General features: G+C 41.9%; 2 protein-coding genes across 3 annotated transcripts; one reads left to right on the top strand and one right to left on the bottom strand.

Moving 5' to 3' along the window:
- Positions 1-1,518: 1,518 nt before the first annotated feature.
- Positions 1,519-4,711, top strand: sgca (sarcoglycan, alpha). Of its 2 annotated transcripts, XM_026315337.1 has the most exons (11): positions 1,519-1,629; positions 1,858-1,986; positions 2,077-2,228; positions 2,478-2,544; positions 2,631-2,829; positions 2,909-3,077; positions 3,483-3,691; positions 3,917-3,943; positions 4,093-4,266; positions 4,424-4,450; positions 4,567-4,711. In XM_026315337.1, the coding sequence occupies exons 1-11, from the start codon at positions 1,593-1,595 to the stop codon at positions 4,571-4,573; spliced, it is 1,197 nt and encodes a 398-aa protein (XP_026171122.1). In that variant the 5' UTR covers positions 1,519-1,592; the 3' UTR covers positions 4,574-4,711. The 2 variants fall into 2 exon arrangements, with proteins under 2 accessions (XP_026171122.1, XP_026171123.1); XM_026315338.1 differs by lacking the exon at positions 4,567-4,711 and having other exon boundaries at positions 4,424-4,454.
- A 633-nt stretch (positions 4,712-5,344) lies between these two features.
- col1a1b (collagen, type I, alpha 1b) lies at positions 5,345-22,712 on the bottom strand. Its single transcript, XM_026315333.2, has 51 exons — positions 22,486-22,712; positions 20,827-21,021; positions 20,254-20,285; positions 20,026-20,061; positions 19,235-19,327; positions 18,779-18,847; positions 18,526-18,570; positions 18,335-18,388; positions 17,973-18,026; positions 17,805-17,858; positions 17,434-17,487; positions 17,272-17,325; positions 17,116-17,160; positions 16,904-16,957; positions 16,697-16,741; positions 16,459-16,512; positions 15,556-15,654; positions 15,383-15,427; positions 15,199-15,297; positions 15,032-15,085; positions 14,812-14,919; positions 14,456-14,509; positions 14,085-14,183; positions 13,895-13,948; positions 13,655-13,753; positions 13,319-13,372; positions 13,149-13,202; positions 12,975-13,028; positions 12,804-12,857; positions 12,564-12,608; positions 12,349-12,447; positions 11,436-11,543; positions 11,179-11,286; positions 10,867-10,920; positions 10,678-10,731; positions 10,417-10,524; positions 10,150-10,203; positions 10,023-10,076; positions 9,743-9,904; positions 9,534-9,641; positions 9,218-9,325; positions 8,931-8,984; positions 8,653-8,760; positions 8,482-8,535; positions 8,275-8,382; positions 8,150-8,203; positions 7,792-7,899; positions 7,416-7,698; positions 7,145-7,335; positions 6,799-7,041; positions 5,345-6,636 (listed from the first exon to the last, which is right to left on the bottom strand). Exons 1-51 carry the CDS (start codon positions 22,565-22,567, stop codon positions 6,490-6,492), a joined length of 4,359 nt encoding a protein of 1,452 aa, XP_026171118.1. The 5' UTR covers positions 22,568-22,712; the 3' UTR covers positions 5,345-6,489.
- Between the last annotated feature and the right edge of the window lie 278 nt (positions 22,713-22,990).

Below are 22,990 nucleotides of genomic sequence, written 5' to 3' on the forward strand. Positions count from 1 at the left end.
CCGTCCGACAGTGGCACACAAGACCCTGCGCTCTGCATCGAGTGTATGATCCATAGCAGAAGTGCATGAGCCATAAGTTCTAAGGAAGGATCAGTATTTAACCTTTGAAGGTGCCGGGGAGGAAGGATTAGGGCACTAAACAACAATATTAAGACAGAACAGCTGAAAATAAGGAATAAACAGCGAAAATTCATTGGCAAAAGTGAAAAAGCTTAAGATGGATAATACAGAGTGGAAACATGTCCAAACCAGCTGAAACACTAAGTTCCAATGTATGAAGAAATACATATATTATAACAACATCAACTTCTATATAGAGGTAATTAGCCAAGACAATGACATTGAGTTCAGATATGGATGCAGGTGTGATGCTGCTGTGAGATCTTCTGAAAAGGAAGGTTGATGAAATAAAAATCACCAAAGTGGCTCCTGTAGTCCACCAAAACCCCCACTGCTTTAGGGGGGACCAGAGGTCTGGGATACCCCGATGTGTCTGTGAATTAACTGGCTTTAGGACCCAGTAGAACTGCACTCACGCCAAACCTCCTTGGCCAATAACACATCCGTTATTTGCAGGCCCACATTGCTTCCTGCATTCTCCATCTGCACTGATAGAAACATTAAATATTATCTCTGAAGGTAGACAAAGCATTTCCCTTTTATGGCTAGAGCTGCTTTTCCATCTTCCCACACTGTCTCGGCCTCTAAGTTGTCACAGAGGCCAACACATTTCACATGCAGCTGTCTCTCACACACACACACACACACACACAAGAACAGAAATGCCTCACTCTGTATTTACTCAGCTGTCACCCACTTTGCCTTTTGTTATATTAACCACTTTATCTCACAGCAGTTGAAGGTCTGGTCTGAAGGACAGGACTACAAGAAGATTTCCTGAAAGGGCCGAAAAGTTTGTCAGGAAGGCAGCAGTGCCACCTACTGTAGCTTTTCCATTCAGTGTGTTACTGGTGTGTAACTGTGTGACTGGGAACATTTAGACTAAAGTAAGTGTTTTTTATAGGCCATCTGTACAGTACACAGCTATTTAATGCCTGCAAACATTCTCATACACAACACACATCAAATACGTTACTTTAGGAAAACTACTAATCCCATAATGCAAAAGTGTTACAGGTAAAACCTCCTGCATTAATATGTAAAATGATGTTTATAAGCAAACACACTCCAGCGTTCATTAAAATAGTTGCTATTCATTTGTGAGCGATAAACTAATCATTTTATAGTTAATGCAGGAGAAACGATTATATTTTTGTAGCTTTGTGTGTTTTGTTTGTAAAAATCTTAAATTGTGAAGTAGCTGTTAAATTAATTTATCAAAACTTATAATGTTTCTTACTGGATTAATTAAACACTTTCATTTTTTTTGGAGTAAATGCAAATGAAGTAGCAGAAAGTATCAGCAGAGGGCATTGTATAGCACTTGGTTTACACCACACACACACACACACACATTAGCCAGTGCTGTTGTGGATGTTATTAGGTGACTGAGGCAAAAATAGCTTTGACATGTCTTTTGTGGCGACCCAGCCCCTCTCCGCTTGGCTCTGTCAATCACAGGCCAAAACAAGATGGCAGGCTGCGGGAGCTGGATCTTCTTTTTAACAGGCGAGTTTATTCATGAAATTACTCAACTACATGCAACAGCACATACAAGAAGACATTGTTCCTGTTTTAGTATCAGGGCAGCATCATTTGATTTGAATATTTCTTCATGTTGACTGTTCAACATCAGGTTGTGTGTTAGTCTCAAGTTTACATTTTTTTTCCCAGTTTTTTTGATCGTTCACATAAATGTTTTGCTGTTTTGTTTTTTTTTTACAATCCCACACACAGTTTGTGCTGTCACTTTGTTTGGGGCCAGTGCAGAACTCAAGTTTACCATTCCGGTGGGGAAATTATTCACATATGAGCTGATGAGAGAGACTTTCCAGAATGATTTTGAGCCTTTATCAAGACTGTACGGTAAGAGCCTGAACCATATCAGTGAACCCTTTCTCGTTTTTAAACACATGTACAACTTTTTTCCCCTCCTTTGTTTTGTGTCTTATAAAGCTGGACGTTTGTATGATGACCCCATGGTTTTTAAGTGCAACAGGCAGAGTTTCCCAGATCTCCCAGAGTGGCTGCGCTTCACCCAAAGGCACCCCTATGATAATGGGTTTCTGTATGGCACGCCAACATCTCCAGGAAAAAGTATAATTGAGGTGTGAAACACTTAGCACTGTCAGTATGCTGCAGATCAACTTCTACCTAATGCCAAACATAGATGGAATTCATTTTCTGCAACTGGGACGATTCTTGAAACAAGCGACACATTAGAAATCTGTATCTGTATCTTCTTCATACTGTCAATAAAACTACCTGAGTGAATGATATTCACACTGGACTCCAAAGGAATTCTGTGAGATCTTTAAATATACGAACCCTGATAACTCTCATGCTTTTCCTGTCAGGTCTATGCTGTGAACAAACGGAGCTATGAAACAGCCAGACACATAATCGTAATCAGCATCATTGCAGGTATGTGTGATTTAAGTGATATCTTAAAATGCATGACAGTAATGGTAATAATGAGTGAGTATACTGTATCTGTCTGTCTCTCACAGAGAAGATGTTGCCCTATCAAGCTGAATTCTTCATCAAGCTGAGGGAGATTGAGAAGGTGCTGCCCTCTTCTGTTCAGGTTGAAATAAAGCAGGATTTGCAGAATCTGTGGAAAACAGAAAACTTGGAAATTGTCAATATCACTAATGCCCTTGACCGTGGGGGCCGAGTTCCCCTCCCTCTTGCAGGACACTATGAAGGGTAAAGAGAGATTTGTTCAACATTAGTGTAAGTTTTAGAATTGGAATGACTGTGTTTATTAAACTGTGCTTTGTGTCAGTGTGTTTGTGAAGGTGGGGTCAGAGGATTATTTCTCCAATTGTCTCCTGAGGGTGCTGACACCAGAGCACCAGAAGCAGTGCAGAGCAGGAGCCAAAGTCAAGGTTCCCGGAGGCTGTAACTTCTGCAGCATCCCCAGTAACTGCATCACCTGGTGCAAGACGGAGCTGGTGAGACCTGAAACAACAGATAGAGTCTTCATGAATGAAATTACTGTATGCTCTCAGTAATGCAGTAAAGTAGTGCAGACAGATACAACAAACCTGCTATGGACATGTTCAAACCATTTTAGAGGGATGTTGATTGAGCTGTGATCATTGGGCACGATGTACCTTTAGTTTGTGGTGTTGTTCAGCTGCATGTATTATGACTGTCATTATAAAGAGAATACAATTACTCACAATCAAAATGTCTTTAAAACAGTTTTGACAAACACTGAACATGAACTTAACCAGTTCAGTTATTATCAAAGCAGCTGCCCATCATTTTATATAATGACTCCACTAACTGTCCCACCATCTGTGTCTGTGTTGTTACTATAAACAGAAGAATCACTGACATTTCTCTCCCTGCAGTTTGATTTGACAAAGCAGGAGCCGGCTACACCTGCTCCCACCATGGGCTCGGGGATTCTGGAGACTGGAGGGGACTTTGATCCTCCAGAGTCCCCCCCAAGCAGAGACTTTTTGCCGGACTACATTGTGACAGTGATCGTGCCCCTGATCCTCGCCATCATCCTGTGTCTGCTGCTGGCCTACGTCATGTTTGGCAGAAGAGAGGGAGTGTAGGTGTCTGTTCTGAATCTGCTGAATAAAAATATCTGCAGTGTCATCAGGTTAAAGGGGTATTTCACCACATTGAAAATATCAGAACATATTACCATCCGTAGAATGGAGCCATGCCAGTATGAGTGAACTGACTGTTCAGGCAATTACTCAAAGCAGTTTTAGTCTTTTGATTGATCCAAATTAAATGTGGCACAAAGATGATGCTTTTTTCTTTTTTACAGAGTAAAAAGAAATGCAAAGACAAACCAGTAAGTGCATTTTTCATTGTTTCACCAGCCTTAATGCAAAACATGTTTGCAGTAATTAGTTGTAGTAGAATATTACATGTGCATTTACCCAAGTACAGTAGTTGAGCACAATTGTGAGATGCTTGTATTTTCATGTAATGCTGCTTTAGAATTCAGCTGTACCACCACCACACCATTCATGAAAACACTGACGAGCTGAGGAACATGGCTGGAAGCAGAGGAGTTTCTCCACCTCTGTCCACGCTGCCCATGTTCAACAGCCGCACTGGAGAGAGGGCTCCATCACTGCAGTCCGACAACATCCCTCTCATCATGGCTCAGCAGTAAGACCCTCAGCCACTCATTCCAGTTGTTTATCCACAGGTCTACTATTATTGTCATTACCAGCATCTGTCATCTTGCATCCATCAAATTAAATTGATGACTCTGTTGTCAGGAGTCTTGAGGCATAAAATAACAGACTCTTTTATGTTTTTGTAGTGATCCCTACAGTGACACACTGCCCAGGTAAACCCCTACAATATTGAATTTATTGTTGTTCATATTTTGTTTCTATTTTTTTTTCTTAAATTATTTTTTATGATTCTAGCAACTCAGATTCATCACATTATTTGTTTTTGCAGGAAATAAGAACAGCGATGGATAATGTATCTGATAGGCTGAACATAATTCACAGCCACTTTGTGTCACAATCTGTGTTTCTGTATTTGCAGTGGATTTTCTCTTTTGGTTCCATTAAAATAAATTAATAGTCTGAGGTTTCTCAAATTGTTATTTGCTGTTTTTTCTGTTTTTGATTTTTTATTTTTTTTGTATTCCACAATCCCTTTCAGGCAACTGTTTTTACACCAGATGTCCAGATGGGGTCGCTGGTGTATCTTCACTTCATTTTGGGGAGTTTGAGTTTGACACACATCTCCTCTCCTGTTACCAGTGGAAAATCTGAGAACAAATTTCATTCTGATGCAAATTCAGTTCCCTATTTAAAAAATATGCACATGAAAGCAAGAGAAGTGAAATGAAAATGGAACTGGTCTCCAGTCTGATTAACATTTACAGGCTTTAGGTCTTTTTTTTTTTTTTTTTTTTTAGGAAATTTAGCTACAGAGCCAATCGTTTGGGACAACGGTGTGTGTAGAGGCTGAGAGCAGGTTGAAGTCTTGGCTATTGGCCTTGTTTTCACTGCTGCTTAATAGAAACTTATTCAATGCAACTGCTGTGGAACAGTTGATTTTCTGAACACATTTGAACTCTTTTCACCAGTGTTGGGACATGCATAGTCTCCTGGGTCTCTAAAATGTGAAGTGCAGCTTCATTGTATGAAATATGTGCTGAATCCTAACACCTGATTTCAGTTTCACAACAGTTGCAAAACAGGACAGTGAAAACTCTGCCACTGAGTAGACCACTTCACATGCTTTATTTCAGCACCCAAAATAATTAAAAACATCTCGATTTATTATACATGTACAAAATAAGTACAGAATCTCTCTTTGAAACCATGAAAGTGGGTCTGCTTCAAATTCTTTTTTAAGAAACCCTTCGCGAAAAAGACATCAACAAACAACATAAACAACAGGGTGGGAGATGTGTGCTGTTTTTTTTTTTTTTTTTTAGTGAAGAGGAGTTTTCCACAGGGGCAAACAGACAGAAGGATCAACACTGAACACATGGGCAGGGAAATGATATTGAACCAGAGTCTCTTGCGTTTATCTACAAAGACATGATTGCATGCATTACATCTGCAGTGAGAACCTCTGTGTGTGAAATCAACACTTAAGAAGAAAACAATTGCACTGCATAGACAACAAGACAATAGGTCAATTTAGTAGCACCGAAGGTTCTGCAGGCATTAGTGGCAAAAAGTATGACAGTGAGTTTCACCATCAATCACCAATAACTGGACCTCAATCAATTGGAAATAGCACCTTTGAATGTTTTTAATTCCCCCTATAGACTCGTGTAAAATGTACCCTTTTCATTTAAGAAAAAAATGGGGTGACTTCTTGTTATGAGGTAGCCATCTACATATTGCAGTGAAGGTGAACTTCTTTGTCTTGCTCATTTGCTGGTTACATTTGTCTGAGCAACATTCAGGTGTTTCATTTATGAATTTAGAACAAGAAGACACTTCACACTTTTTACAATTTATTTAACACCAGAAAAATGGTACATATCACTTGTTGTTTTCAATGTCCTTCTGCAGTGGTAGAAAATGGCAAAAGTCACCTGTGTTTCATTGTGTGTGGATCGATTTTTTTTTTTTTTTCTCAATCTCCAGGGGGAAATTTTACACAAGCATATATTATTTTCTTGTTGCCAGTGAAAACAAAAGATTCTTTTTAAAGTGTCCTTGTGGTAGGTTTCGGTTGAAGTAGCAGTCCCAAAAACATCTCATGATTGAAAAACAAACATCGTCTTCAGTAGAGTGGTTTTAAGCATGTGGACCAATGGCAGCCGAATGAGTTTTGAATGCATAGAAAAAGGATTTAGAGATGACTGCTAGAAAAAAAAACAACAATGTCATGTCCATATTTCTTTCATTTTTACAAGAAGCAAACAGGGCCAACTTCGACGCCAAATTCCTGATCAGGTGCACCAACATCCATAGGAGCAATGTCAATGATGGGCAGGCGGGATGTTTTTGATGTCTTGTAGTCGATGACTGTCTTGCCCCATGTGCCAGTGTGTGACTGTGGAAAGGAAGATGAAGAAAAGGTCAGAAATTGCTCAAAAAAATACAGTAATTTGCTTTTGCACAAGCGTTGTAGGGACCAAATCTTGCTTCTCGTAAGACACAGCTGTATGGTTTTATTTCTCTGTAGGAATGGATGTAAATTCAGGGCAAAACTCACCGTGCAGCCATCCTCGCTGACACTGTATGTGAAGCGGCTGTTGCCCTCGGCTCTGATCTCAACGTCATTGGAGCCCTGGAGAAGCAGAGCCTTCTTCAGGTTGCCAGTGGCGGAGTCCATGTAGGCAATGCTGTTCTTGCAGTGGTATGTGATGTTCTGAGAGGCCTGGTTGGACATGAGGCGCATGAAAGTCATCTGAATGCTGACATCCTCGGAATCAGCTCCATCGCTGCCATACTGGAACTGCAGGGTGAAGAGAAGAAAAGAACACATGGATTTTAATACAGCTGTACATTTTCTATAGTCTAATCACTGATAAGGATGATTTTTGTTATTGTCTTCTCACCTGGGATCCACCAGTCATGGACTCGCTGAACCAGACATGCTTCTTCTCTCTGATGTTCTTGCTGAGGTACCAGTTCTTCATGGGGATGCTGGACTGGCTGGGGTAGATGCAAGTCTCGCCAGTCTCCATGTTGCAGTGGACCTTGATGGCATCCAGAGGAGAACCCTGGTTGGGATCAACCCAGTAAGTGCCTGTAACAGAGGAACAGATGAGTTTATTCTCATGTCATTGTTTATCTAAAGGCTCCATCAGGAGAAAGATCTGCACTCACCGCTCTTCCATTCAGGGTGGCACATCCTCAGGTCACGGCACATGCGAGCAGGGCTCTTCTGGGTGCCATCGGGGCTGCGGATGTTCTCGACCTTCTGAGTCAGGGTCTTGAGGGTAGTGTCAACCTCCATGTCACGGTCACGCATCACATTGGGGTCGTCAGCGCGGTAGTAGCCACCACGCAGGGGATCAGGGGCCTTCTCCTGAGCTGGCTGACTGATGAAGTCGAATCCACCGCCGGGAGGTCCAGGGGGTCCAGCAGGTCCAGGTGGTCCAGGAGGACCCTGTTGAGAAACACAAAGGGATTACTAATTGCAGGCATGTGTTTAGTGTCTGAACATACAGGTATGTGACTAAAATATTGTGTTGCAACTTACAGCGGGTCCCATCTCTCCATTGCGACCACGAGGTCCAGGGGGTCCAATGGGTCCAATCTGACCAGGGATGCCATCCTTACCAGGGGAACCATTAGATCCAGAAGGTCCCTATAAAGCAAAAGTCACATGATCACTGGATGAGAGAAAACACTGATTCATTAAAGTTTATCTTACCATTTTATGTGTATCTCTAAAACTGGCAGACGTGTCACTTATAATCTGGACATTTGACAAGTGAAGTAACCAATAGAGTCAATGGAAACAAACTAGAAATATTAAAAAGAGGCTCTCCAATTACTGAACTGGTAGAAATTTTATATAACAGAAATTTGACAAATTGTAAAAGAGCTTTACTTACTCTAGGTCCAGCAGGTCCATTGGCACCAGCAGGTCCTCTCTCTCCAGAAGGTCCCTGAAGGCAGATAAAAGATGTTAACATCAAACAACTAAATATTGAATGATGGGATTGATGCTGTTACTTACAGCAGGTCCAGGCAGACCCTGCATGCCACTGAATCCTCTGTGTCCCTTGTGACCTCTCTCTCCAGCCTCACCAGCCTCTCCTCTGTCTCCCTTGGCACCAGCAGGCCCCTGGATAAAAGCATCAGGAGGTCTCCATATGTCAGGTCCAATCAATCAAAATTATGCTTAAATATGTTAAGGGTGCATATTATATAGTGATGAACATACAGCAGGACCACGGACACCAGCAGGGCCAGCAGGGCCAGCAGCACCAGCAGAACCCTAAAGAAAAGAGAGTACAATTAGAGCAAATGAAAATCTAATGTTATCTGTGCAGTGTTACAAGATTTAACTCATTGTATTTTCAAAAGGATCAAGATAAGTAAAAAGGGGTCTTACACTCTCTCCACGGTCACCAGTCTTGCCAGAGGGTCCAACACCTCCGGGGGCTCCGGGAGCACCAGGTGGTCCAGGGGGTCCAGCTAGACCAGCCTCACCACGGTCTCCCTGTAGGGGCAAATCTCTAGTGAGACAGTGCTAGACAGCGAAAGGTGAATTGTAATGTCCCTGTGCTGGACTAAAAATTAAATGTCTCTGCAAAACACAGCAGATGGTTTGGTATTTATGTTATCTGAGACCTGATAATGATGGAAATTTGTCAAGAGGAGGAAGTTTACCTTGGGGCCAGGAGATCCATCACGACCAGGGGCACCATCATGACCTTGAGATCCCTGTGGAGGAGCAGTAAAAATGGTTACTCATCATAATGTTTGACAGTTAGCAACAATATGCTAAAGCCAGTAATCTGTGGTGAGTCAAGCTATTTATCACTGCTAATATCACGCATCATTAGACAATTGAAGAATGTGGGTGGAAGCTCATTTGCTGTGGGTGACACCTTACTGTGCACATGCTTATTGTCTCTGATTCAGAATGAGTAGACAGCAAATCTGAGGCCACATACCTCACGACCAGCCTCTCCAGTAGCACCAGACAGTCCAGGGGGTCCAGCAGGTCCAGGGGGTCCACGCTCACCAACAGGTCCATTAGGTCCCTGCTTTCCAGGCTCACCCTGAAGAAGAAAGCAAGTTCAGTTCTCTGCACGCAGATGCTCCGAAGACGGCTCTTAAAATAATATATGCTCAAGTGTGAGAAACAGATGTGTTAATTAGCTTTACTGTCAAGTTTATATTCATGCAATGCTGCCCTGTACATATGCAAAGGAGACACTAAGGATTATTTTATATATGTTTTAATGGAGTATGGATGTGTGTACTCACAGATGGTCCAGGCAGACCAGGGAAACCACGCTCTCCACGCAGTCCAGGGGCACCTACAATACCACGCTGTCCAGCAACACCTTGGGGTCCGGAGATACCAGCGGGTCCCTGCACAGAAGGACAGAACAGTCAGTTAGCAGGTACATAATGGAAAATAACTCACATTTTAGTTTCTGAACATTTATAGCAAAAATATATCTGGCACTCACAGGGCTTCCATCAGCACCAGGAGATCCCTTCTCTCCACCTGGTCCTGAGGGTCCAATAGCACCAGTCTCACCAGGGCGACCAGCAGGACCAGTCTCACCACGAGCTCCTCTTGCTCCATCTTTGCCAACAGGTCCGACAGGTCCAGGGGGTCCAGCAACTCCCTGGAAAAGAACAAGGAATCAGGTCATTGAAACAAACTCAGCTGAAGGTTATGATCATTATATACAGACAGACTGAAGACAAGATTTGGTTATTACAGATGGTCATGAAGAAACTTACAGCAGGGCCAGGGGGTCCAACTCTGCCGGCGGGTCCAGGGAAACCAGTAGCACCCTACAAACACATACAAACAAATGAAATTCCATATCAGCAATCAGCAACTCTCATATGTTGATCTGATACTTACAGGAGGTCCAGCACCACCACGAGCACCTTTGGCTCCAGGAGGACCAGCAGGTCCCTGTTGACAAAAGCATTTGTAAGTTAAAGAGAATCAAATTGAATTAAAAATGGCAATATCAAAAGATTTCCATTAATAAAATGTATTATTATTATTAATTATTAGTAACTTGATATATTGATACATCCCTCAGTAATGATATAGAACTAATTTCCCATTATTTCCATTATTCTTCTACTGTATGTATCAAAGGTTATTCATCTGTGACCCTACCTGAGGACCAACAGATCCAACGGGTCCTGATGGTCCAGGAGGACCAGGATCTCCCTTGGGTCCAGTGTCACCAGTCTCTCCCTTGGCACCAGGCTGACCATCAGCACCCTGAAGAGGGAGGACATCAAAAAACAGAGCTCAACACCTGCTTTCTTTTGCCGGCTTTAACAGTGAGTGTGTTGCATTTTTTCATGAAAGCATGTTTTTGCATCTGCAGAAAAGAGCAGTCAGGAGGTAAAATGGATTTATCAAGTGACTTACAGGAGGTCCAGCGAATCCAGCAGGTCCAGGAGGTCCAGTCTCTCCACGCTCACCCTGTTGGAGAAGTAAAAGATATTTTATGGTCATTCAAACAAAGTTCTATATTTCCACCACATGATATAAAGTATATGTTCTACATGATACATTGATTTTCTAGTCAATCAAGTGTGTGTTTAAAGAAGAACTTACAGGGGAACCACGAGGACCACTGGGTCCAGCAACTCCAGCAGGGCCGCCCTCACCCTAAAACCAGAGAGGATGGCAGGAGGTCAGAAGCCAAAGTCAAGCTCTCAAATTTAGCCAGAGCATTGAATATCTATTTAAATAAGATATCTTAGTAAATTACAGCATCATAATAGATAATAGTTTCTTTTTTCCATTATATTATTTGACTGTGTTTGAAGGACTAATTAGAGGATAATTGTGATTAAAGTCAAACAATGACATCAACCTGAATCGCTGATATTTGAAGGTCAAAATCAAAGTAGTAGCTGGTCTCACCTTCTCACCCTGAGCACCAGGAGGTCCAGGGACTCCAATAGCACCAGTCAAGCCACGAATACCATCTTTGCCAGGGGCACCATCACCTCCCTTGCCACCAGGGTCACCCTGAGAAAAGAAAAAAGGTTGTGATCTCACAATTCAAATCCAGCACAATGAGATATTTTCTCTCCCTTGAGCCCTGAAAACATTAGCAATGAATCAGTTTGTTTTCATCGTAATTAATGCTGATCATTTTATTTTGGGGTGATACTTACTCTCTCTCCCTTGGCTCCAGAGAGACCAGAAGCTCCACGCTCACCGGGCATTCCCTGCATACCGGGCGCTCCCTGACCTCCAGGAGCACCAGCAGCACCAGGCTCTCCCTGCACACACACAATGATACAAATATATTTTATTATCTGTTGATATTAAATTGACTGCAGGTAAAAAAAAATCCACAGTAAATGTAATGTGCATTGTATTAGTGTGCAAGTGTCTAACAAATCCATTGGTGAGTCTACACAGGGTCAGTTGTTCTTGTTTCTCTTATTGGTTTTCTTCATAAAGCCAATACATTTTTATTTTTTAACCCAGACCTAATTTAAATCTATACTCAATAGGTTTTAGTTTTTCTCTTTTGGAAAATTCTCATTTGCCTTGATAGCTGAATGTTACACTGGCAAAAGATGGTTTAAAACCATGCATGATGAGTTAGCTGCATGTATACTGGAAAATATATGAAAAATTAAGGAGGGAAGGCATTGTTTGCCTTGTCTGTCTAGAAAGGATAAGGTCAGAGGCTACAATGGGTAATTTGTCACATACTATTATGTCATTTCATTATTGTGTCTATTATAGACAATGAATGTATTTTGACCATTTCAGTTGTAAATGTATATGAACAGAGTTGTGAGGACTGGTATTGGAAGATGTTACGTAATTTATATTTGTGTATTGTTGTAGTATAGACATGCATTTGTCTGTTTATGGCAGTTTTGCAGTTGTTAATTATTACAGTTGATATTTTTGCATTTTTAAAGATCTGTCAGTTTCAGTAAAATCCTTAAATTGTCTTTTATCCTGAGTTATTTAAAAAACTGGGCTGGACTTAAGGTCAGATTTAATATTCAATAAACAGCTATTTTAACTCCAAGACCCTAAAAGTTTTGTTTTGTTTTTTCCACTTACCTTAGGTCCATCATTACCAGCAGGGCCAGGGGCACCACGGGGTCCAGTTGGTCCAGCAACACCAGGAGCACCACGCTCACCAGGGAATCCTCTATCACCCTGAATGATAGGGGGGGACACATCATTCACAACCATTTTAGCAAAAGACCAGAGCACCGTTATTTACACGATGGATGATGACCATGTTTTATTTTTGAAATACAGAAGATACTCACTCTTGCTCCAGATGGGCCATGGGGTCCTACTTCACCAGGAACACCCTGAACAAAAGTGAAAGTGAAAGAACATTATCATGGAATATGACTGATTGTGTGCAATGACACAATCTCCCACAAGAAACTGAAAAACTACAGTGTTATAGTGACAAAATATTACCTCATAAATACCTGACTAGCTTAGCTTACAAGTATGGACAAGTTGGACTACAAAACAAAGATTTGTGCATTCACTCTTACCTGCTCACCAGGCTTGCCAGTCTCGCCAGTAGCACCTTGGGGTCCAGGAAGACCCTGCACAGGAAAGAAGGTAAGTTAGAACAATTTTATGATTTATGGTGTGACCCAGCTCAAAAAAGTATCAATAAACACAGTACAGCACTTAACCTCCTAAATACTGAAAAACCCTACCTGGAATCCAGGAGATCCAGCAGGTCCCTGCTCTCCCTTCTCTCCAGCAGGTCCCTGAACAAAAAGAAGGAAACTGAATAGTGAGAAACTTTGCAACAGATAATGTGATAATGTAACACTTTATTTTATATTCTGTTTATATAACTACAATTCACTGTAAATAAGATGACCTACAGCAGGGCCAGAAGGTCCAGGAGCACCAACATCACCGTCTTTGCCAGGAGCACCCTGGGAACAAAAACATTACCCAAACCAATTAGAAACAGTTTTTAAGCCTTTGAACTCCCATTTTGACATAAAATGTCATTGGTAAAGTTAAAGTTTAAAAATGTTCAAGTACTTACAACAGGGCCAGCAGCACCAGCACCACCTCTCTCACCAGGCTTTCCAGAATCACCCTGTTAAAAGAAATCAATCCTCATTTACATCTGTTGGGATTTGCACCACTGTGTTAGTTTTTGGAGATTTCTTCATGATCTGATGTTTAACTTACAAGTTATTTTTTATAATAAAAACAACTGGGTTTGTATTTAAACTTTTATTACATATTTTATAATATACTTTGTATATAAATATAATTTATATGTGTATATTTAGCAAAATATTAACTAACTGAGTTTTATCAATTTTCAACTTATGTAGGTCTAAAAGAAATGAGTGGGGATGCTTTGTTAACTCACAGAGGCTCCCTTGGGTCCGGGGAATCCCATAACTCCAGGCTGTCCTCTGGATCCAGCAGGGCCAGGAGGTCCAGGGCGGCCATCTTGTCCAGGAGCACCCTAAGAAGACAGGAGAATATAGAAAATACTGAAAATCTATCCAATTAAATTTCATTCTTTATAGGTTCATGCCTTCTCCATTGTATGACAAATACATTCAGAAATTAATGAAATCATTACTATTTGTGGTTCAGTACTTACAGCAGGTCCAGCTTTGCCATCAGGTCCAGGGCTTCCAGGGCTACCAGTCACACCCTAAGAAGAACAAGCCACATATGAGATTCAGTGAGTAAAATATGAAGATTAACATTAAAGTCCTGTCAGTGAGTCCTAATTCAAGATTCAAATTAAAATCTGTATTGCATTCGGAGAAATACACTTTGGAACTCACCTTGGATCCAGGTGCACCGGGAGCACCAGAGCTGCCAGCCTCACCAGTGGCTCCCTGAGCTCCTGATGGGCCAGGGGCACCACGCTCACCGGGGGCTCCCTGTCATACAAGTGGAGGAGAGTCAGGAGAAATCTGCACAAGTTGCAATAATGAGTGAAGTTTATGACCTAAATGATCTCTAGTTAATTGGAAGGTTCGTCTCCCTTAACACCAAAATCCTGTGTTTGCTAACAGCTGTTTTGTGACGCTTTGCAACGTTTGATCTCATGTTATGAATGGGAACAGAAATTTGGTGTTTAGTAATACAGAAAAGTCTGACAATTTTTTCCCTGAGTTAGTTGATGGCTCACTGGGTAGACTTACTAACTCACCTTGCCACCAGCACCTCCATCAGCACCAGGGAAACCACGAGCACCAGGGGCACCCTAAAGGAACAAACACACACACCAATAATGTTAGTTAGTGACCAATAATGTCCCTAACTGGGAAGTAAATGCTCGATTCACATCTCGAGGCTAAATCCCCCTGGGAATTTAATGTCCAGTAAATGTTATAAAGGCAGAGATTATATGGTCTAAGGTGGTCTCGGTGTTGCTTCACTAAAATATCTTAAATGATGGTGAGAGAGTGTTTCTTTATATGTATGATATGTGGCAATCGGCTCCATAAAATGCTGAACTACAAGTATCTCTTAAAAATGTGACAGTTGTAAGAAAGAGGAACATACACGCTCTCCAGGGGGTCCACGGGGTCCAGCACCACCGGGCTCTCCACGAGGTCCTCTCTTTCCCTCCTCACCAGAGGGGCCAGGCAGTCCCTGAGCTCCAGCTGGGCCCTAGAACAGAAAGAAAAATAAGTCAAACCAACCATGTTGAATTATTTCCATATGTCACGCAAAGTTGGAAATAATTGCAGTCAATCAAGGATTATTATATTTTGAAACTCACAGGCTCTCCCTTGGCACCAGGCTCTCCCTTAGGACCAGATGGACCATGGTCACCCTGTTGGAAGAAGCAAACACATTTTATTTAAGATAACAGGTGATCCTGGGTGTCTATAACAATGAAGAACAAAAACAGCAACTCAAAATCCACAGATTCTATTGTTCACTCACATTGTTACCCTTAGGACCAGGAGCACCAAGACCTCCCTGAGCTCCAGCAGGACCACGAGCACCAGGGAAACCAGGAGCACCAGCGATACCAGCAGCACCCTATGGGACACAAAAACAGGGTGTGAGAAAACTTCATTTGAAGGATTCAAGTGAAATAAACTTGGTCAGTGTGCATGATACTTACAGGAGCACCCTTACCACCAGGGGCACCATCAGTTCCAGGGCCACCCTGTTGAGGATCATAGGAAATAATATGTTAAAAGTGCTTAACAAGTTATAGCAATCAGAGTCTTCTGTACTTTCTCCTTGTCAAAATGTAATAGGATGTGATATTGTGTAAATCTAGTATCTACTCACAGCAGGTCCAGTGGGTCCAGCAGGTCCTGGGTTACCAGGCTCACCACGGGCTCCCTGGGGTCCCTCAGATCCACGGCCTCCCTGAGCACCAGTCTCTCCCTGTGAAGAGAAACAACGGTGTCTCAGGAATCGGCAACTTTAATTTCATGAGGTAAATACAGTAAATTATAAGAGATAACCTGATAGTCTATAAAACTGTTTTACATTGTTCTAGTTTTGTTTACTTCATAATGTACAGTTTGCACTTAGATTCTGACGGAGTTTAAATACCAATAAACCTGCAAACAAAGACAGAAGACCCCTCTAATTTAAACTGGTTCATTGTACACACCAGTACAAGAGCTGTTCTGTCATCATTTCCCAGTTTCTGCTTGTGGTTTCATCCTTAACTGCTTTTCTCTTGCTCTTTGTTCTTAAAATAACCCAGATATCTGTGACTCCATATTAGGTGAATTACAGTATAATAATGATGATGATGGCAGGTGGTGAAGGAGGCAGCCATTAAGGTGCCATTAGTATGACTGATGCCATCTGGTGGCTACACTGATCACCCGAGACAAACAACATGGGGGCAAATATATTGGTTTGACGTTTACTACATGCTGGCTTACGGCTGACGGAGAAGTGTGGAGAGTATCATTCATTTGTGAAATTTGCATTGAGAAGTAGGGTGTCAAGGTGTTATCTGCACAGAGAGTTAACGTGTCCCAGTTTCCTACTAATGAGCAAAATCAGGGACACGACAAAACACAGGTGGCTCACACAGTGTGATGGAGGGAGGTTAATGAGCAACATCACCTTATTTGATGGACTTACACTTTTAAAGGTTTCCCAGCAGGCTCCATAAAATAGTCAACAAACAAACAGTCTACTTTGATTTTATATGAGTACTGGGTGACTAACCTTAGGGCCGGCACCACCAGGGAATCCAGGGGGACCAGCAGGTCCGGTAGATCCCTGAAAAATAAAGACACATGATGTTAACAATCTGAATCCACAAATTCAGCTAATTTGATGAGATGCTGTCACTCAGTGATACCATGTCATCCTATTTGTATGATGTTTGGTATTAACAGTGCTTTGATTTTTTTAGTATGTCATTTTATGGTGATGTCAATAAATAGCCAGTCACAGTACTCACAGGAGGTCCAGCAGGACCAGTATTGCCATCATTACCACGGGCACCCTGCAGAGGAGGAGCAGATTAGAGCAACGTGTCAGTGGAAAAAAACAGTGTCTCAAAATATGAAACCATTAAACATAGTAGATGACAAAATACCATAGGTAGACAGAATTGTGTTTTAGTTTTCAGGGGATGGGTCAGGAATAGAAAAATGGCAGTACTTACAGCAGGGCCAGAAGGTCCAGGGCGGCCTCTCTCACCAGGAAGACCACGAGCACCCTAGAAAAAAAAAATAGAACTATATTAGCTATATTACCCACATTTTGTAGCTAGAAATAAGATCAGACTTAATGCATTAGATCTAATCTATACTGTAATTCCAAGAATGACTTCTCAGTTACAGGTCTACAAATTGACTGAGATAAGACGGCACGTACCATGGCACCAGGGATACCGTTCTCACCAGAGGCACCAGCCTCTCCCTGTGGGAAAATACAGAAGATAAAAAGAGAATTGGATTTGGAATTGCTTCAGCCAAGTAGATAATAATGAGATGCCTGCTTTGGTATGCTTCAGCTAATCCTACTACTTACCTTAGGGCCAGCAGGTCCAGCGTCTCCCTTAGATCCATCCAGACCACTGAAACCCTGTGGATAAAATAAATGCACATCATAAGCACCGTCACAGCTCAGAACACCAAAAAACAACAACACAGAAACATGATGATTCTGGTATTCACTGTCTTTCAGACTCACTCTGTGTCCCTTGATGCCGGGGAGTCCAGGGGTTCCGGGGAATCCACGACCGCCCTGCAGGAAGAAAACAAGATATTTCAACAACAAGCATTCCAAAGCAACAAGAAAAGCTACATGTATGATGGCCTCATCTGGTAACCTTTAATAAGGTTTCTCACAAATGGAGACAAGCTACAAACAGGATCAAGCGTTCTGTCATTTTAATCTTACTGGAAAATTATATTCCAGGGCATTTTACGTGTCATTTTAGATGTAAGTGATTTGTGATTGTGAGATTTGTAACCTTGTGTGTATGCAGACTATCAGCCTTCACATGAATTCAGATGTGAATTAAGTTTTTGGCTGACCACCGTCTGACCTTCATCACTCACCTGAGGGCCAGCAGGTCCACGCTCACCTGGGCGACCAGGTTTGCCGGGCTCACCCTGTTGAAGACGCAAAGAGATGAGGTTAGCATGTATGGAAGCTGTGTTCAGCTTAATTTTAGCTGTATGTATCAAAAAAAAATGAAATATGAAAATAATCTAGAAATCACTCACATCATCTCCATTCTTTCCAGGGGGACCACCAGGACCACGGGGTCCCATGGCGCCCTAAAAACACCAATGAAACACTGGATCAGCTAGAAATTATTGCTTATTATTTGCAGTAAAGAACAATGTGAGTGTGGCATTTATCACTGACAGAAACAGCTGTGAAAAGGTACAATCAATAACTAATGTGGATATAAGTAATAGCATTATCAATGAATTAATTATGCAGATTTCTGGGGAGCCCACTACGTTATAATAAAACAGATTACAGTGTTCTGCCTCCTTAATGAGGATAGAATCAACATTTTCCCTCAAACTCAGCATCTTGAAAAGAAGCATTTATTTAACAGAACATTTTATATACTTACACTAGCTCCAGGCTCACCAGGCTCTCCAGCGGGGCCATTGAATCCCTGAGGTCCCTGAAGGACAACAAGAAAAACAGATAAATAGAGTATCTTCTTTCCTTTTTTTGTTGTAAAGTATTTTTAAGGCTATGTCTAATATCCAAAACACACTGAATAGCTGAAGTGTCGTGTAGTTCATAGAGATTACTTACAGAGGGGCCAGAGGGTCCAGGAGGACCACGAGGACCCATGGGACCCTGAAGATACAAAAGAAAAAGCATTTAGATGGTATTTGTCTGTAGCAACATCAAACTAAATAAACAGAGCTACATGTAGAACTATACAGCAGTACTCGCTAGGATTTAATAAGATTAGATGTTTGCTTCGTTTTCTCTAATAAACTGGTTCTTCATTGTTACATAATGAACAGGAAAGATTTGTTGAGAGAAAACAAAGTCTTCATACCATTGGGCCAGGAACAGGTGGGCCGCTGGATTTGGAGGGGTCAGAATAGCTCATCTGAGGAGAGAAGTTCTGAAAAGGAAAAAGATGAAGATTAATCACTGAGCTTTGAAAAATAACACTTAAGAGTATTGATCCTGATGGACTAGCACAGGATCATCACAGGGGGCACCTGAAAAGTGTTTTTCCACTGTTCATTTGTATTGTTGCAGTTTAAAAACATTTAAAAGCATCAGCTCATGTTAGATCCTACAGCACAGACACTGGGGTACACTGCATGTCTGAGACCTGACCCTGAAGACCAGGGGGAACTTCCTGTGTGTTTTCTCTCTGGCATAAAATGATGCCAGCTGATCTTCCTCCACACTACCACACATTTTTAATATGTCTCCTTTAAGTCCAGTCATATACAAAAATTCATCAGTGAGTTTGTGGATGTTCTGACTTGGTGATACTTACTCCGCCAAGGCCAGGGGGTCCAGGGGGGCCAGGTGGCCCAGGAAGACCAGGCTGTCCGTCAAGTCCATCATTGCCAGGAGGACCAGGAAGGCCCTGTAGAAAACACCCAGCAGACAGGGACTGTTAGCAGTACTCTTTACTAATTATTTCAGTTGTAGATGAAGACAAAAATATTTAGCTGAAACCATGATCTAAATGCAGACAAATAGAAACAGACTGAGATGTAATGTTTATTTTTCTTTTTATTTGTCTTAATGATAAAAAACATTTAATGATTATGTGTTTCCTGCAATTGTCACTTGATATTGTATAATTTCACTTCATTTGTTTTATTTGTGTGTGACCTTTGAACTTTGAGTGACCTGTAGACCATGTGATCTAATTACCAAAGGTCATCAGCAACAGTGACAACACAGAAGCATCATCAGCATTTAGATCAGTTTGTAGAGACTTATGTAGTCAACACATAGTGTTGCTGTGTGTATTTTTACACTTTAATCAGTAACGTAATAATATATAACAAAGCAAAAACTATCCTTAGACCCATATTAGCATAAGTCACCACATGCATAGTTGCATGATTTACACTGAAATAATACACTGAATAAACAAATATCATTTGTTAAGAAAACTATAGACAAAGACTAAGTTGCTTAAACATTATTTTTGGCCATTGTCAGTTTGTTTTCATAGCAAATTTTAAAAATTATTATTAAAAATATAGGAGCCATTTGGATTGGGAGATAGAAAATTGAGAACGATGTAAAGACTTTAAGTAAACAGAAACCTACCCTGTCTCCCTTGGGTCCAATGTCTCCATTGCTTGGCTATGGACAGACAGAAAGACAATGGGAATTAGCTACCTGGCAACATTTCATCCAGACTGTAAAAAGAAATGCATCATCTAGAATATGAGCAGGTGTAAGGACAAACTAAACTGGGCCATGCCAGTGTGTCCAGAGAGACACCATTATTAAGTTAATATCATTTTTAGTGTCATAGTTAAAATGGCAAGATACCTGTCCGTTAATCTCGGGTCCTACTGTACCTACTGAGAAAAAGAAAATGTCAACACCTCTTAAACATTATCAGAGACACATTCATTCAGTAATTTACATGTGAAAATGGGATAAATCTTGAGCTACTCGTTAAATAAGGCTGAAATAGGTTTTCACTTGATTACTGAATCAGTTAAACTGTAACTGCTACATAATTTCCACAGTGGGAAAGATGGGAAACAGAAGCTGGAAAAGCTGTTTTGAGAGTCAAAATATGTGTAGGCCCTGCAGCACCCTGCACTGCCAGCTCACAGGTGGGCATGTTGAAAGTTACATATTCAATGGCAGCCTTCGCCAAAGGGCAGATGTAATCCGTTTAAAAAGAAAACATAATGAAAATGAACTGAACAAAATGTAAATCCAAAGCGATTCTTTTCTGATTGATTGAAAATCCTCAGGCAAGCAGGCTTAGGGCCCCAAGTCCATTTGTGGCCAAGGAGCCATGAGTGCTCGGGGAAAATAGGCTGGTGGCGCTAGGTGGCGCCACAAAGATCATTAAGCACAGAAACGCTGAAAAGGATCAAGATGGAGTACCATCATAGTCGGGGCAGATAGGACAGCACTCTCCCTCGGGGATGATGGGATCAGCGCAATCGGTTGTGTCCTCACAGATCACCTCATCGCACATGACGGTTCCACTGTCACAGACGCAGATCTGGCATGGCTCTGGTTTCCATACATCCTTGTCGTTGTACGACTGTCCGTCTAATGTGCAGCTGCCGAATGTGCCTGAGGGGAGAAAACGGGGTGAGTTTTTAAAAAACAAAACAGAATTAATATTAAAAAAAGAAAGACAGATGTTTCAGTATGTTGGATTTTTTTGTCTAAAATCCTGGAAAGTTTGGTTTGGAATCAGTTCACTAGTTTACACCGAGTAGACTACACTCGGACTACGCCGGTATAGGTGTGCGTCACGTGCCTGCAGGTACATTTCAGACAGCTGCTCACTCTGCTTGCAAAACTATTTCATATCCATCAAAGCGCTTCTTGGATATTTATCATTGCTCTTGCAGTTTTCAGTCTGTGCATTGCTCAGTTTGGAGCTCTGGCATGCAGCTCAGACCGTATGGGGCAGTTTTTATTCTTCCTTGAAGTAGCTCTTCTCCCTGCTGCTGTTTAGTCACTGACCTCCAGGCCAAAGTAGGGCTGGATCTGGATGTGCCAAGGTTTTGGGAATATGTTGTTGGTGAGCTAAACTCTTAGAAAATCTGCTGTTTGTTATTCGATTTGTGAGCAGGTACAGATGTTTGGCTGTACACTCAGTACGTACAGAGCGAAGGGGAGATGTCACAGGTCACTCTCCAGTTTTGCGCAAATGCAGTTTAAGATTTTCTCTTAAATGATTTGGTGGAAAGTCACACTGAGCCTGGTCTGATGTCTGGTGACGCCTCGAGGGTGGGAGGACCGAGCTTTGGACGGGGGTGCACAGTTCTAGGCCACCGCTTGCCACAAAGCGGCGCTGTTCGCCTCCAAAACGAGGTCTTCCGCACCCTCCTCTGTATGGTGATTAATTGATGTCTAGACTATTTTGCGCTCGACGTCAGACATGAGCAATTTTCCATTGCTTCTTTTTAAGCAGACCAAGTTAAACTTGACACCAACTGGAAAAAAAAGTTGAATCTTTGAATGAAGGTTTATCGCAAACATGTAACCACATAACGAGCAGCAAACTTTTGTGTGGTCACTTTTCATGCGTTTATGGTCAAAGTATGAAAAACAGCCTGCAGACTTTTGCACATATTCCTGCTGCTTTACTTTGCTAAAGCTGCTTCCAAAACTAAATCTAATTATCACTTAGCCAAATGAATTTGTCATTTTCACATTTCGAATTGATTGTCTTGAGTTTCAATTCTTCTTGAACCCAATGTCCTGTCATTGCGCAGCGGAGATACTGCAGCTGTCCCCCTCAGCTTTGCGCTCCAGCAGGACGCACAGTGAGCATGTATCTGCATGTCACTGAGAACAACATTCAATAAAGAAAAATCCAGACTTTAAATCCCTATTCGCTTCCAGATCTCCAAAAAAAAAACCCATCAACACGCCTCCCTGTGTAACCAATCTCCCCATCTCTGCCCGCTGGAGTCAGAGGACGATCAGTTCCAGCAAACTGCTCAGCATCCGTGCGGTCTATCCACGTCCCGACGGTGTCACAGTCCCAAAACACTCATATCAATGTTTGAAAGTGATACTTACTATCATCCTCGCCTTGACCTCTCGCCAAAAGCACTGCTGCGCTGAGCAAGAGCGCTAACCGGATATCCACAAAGCTGAACATGTCTAAATATTAGACATGTAGATTCTTTGTGGCAGGGGGGATCCTCTTTTTCTCCTCAGACACCACTCATACACGGTAGGGTCCGGTCTGTGTGTAACTCCAATACAGACCCTAGCAGAAACTCCCTACTGCCTAAACAAATGACTTAGCTTGGCTTTTATATGCCAAAACTTTTGGGGAGGTCCTGCGCGCACCAGATAACTTGTACATGTTCAAGTCGCAGTGTCCCTCCTTCGCCAGAAAGAGGGGCCGTCTTAAAACATGTCAAACAAGTTCACGTTTCAGCTCAAACGTGGAGGATGAGAACACTCATCAGTTACGCGCCGGCTCTTCGCCGTTCAGACGTGTTTTCTCATCCTCTAACTCTCCGTGGATTTCCTCAACTGGGTGTTTTTGTCTTTCCTGCAAACCAACCTGGATGCT

The sequence above is a fragment of the Mastacembelus armatus genome, chromosome 19, assembly GCF_900324485.2.
Source record: "Mastacembelus armatus chromosome 19, fMasArm1.2, whole genome shotgun sequence".
In the NCBI taxonomy this organism is placed as follows: Eukaryota; Metazoa; Chordata; class Actinopteri; order Synbranchiformes; family Mastacembelidae; genus Mastacembelus; species Mastacembelus armatus.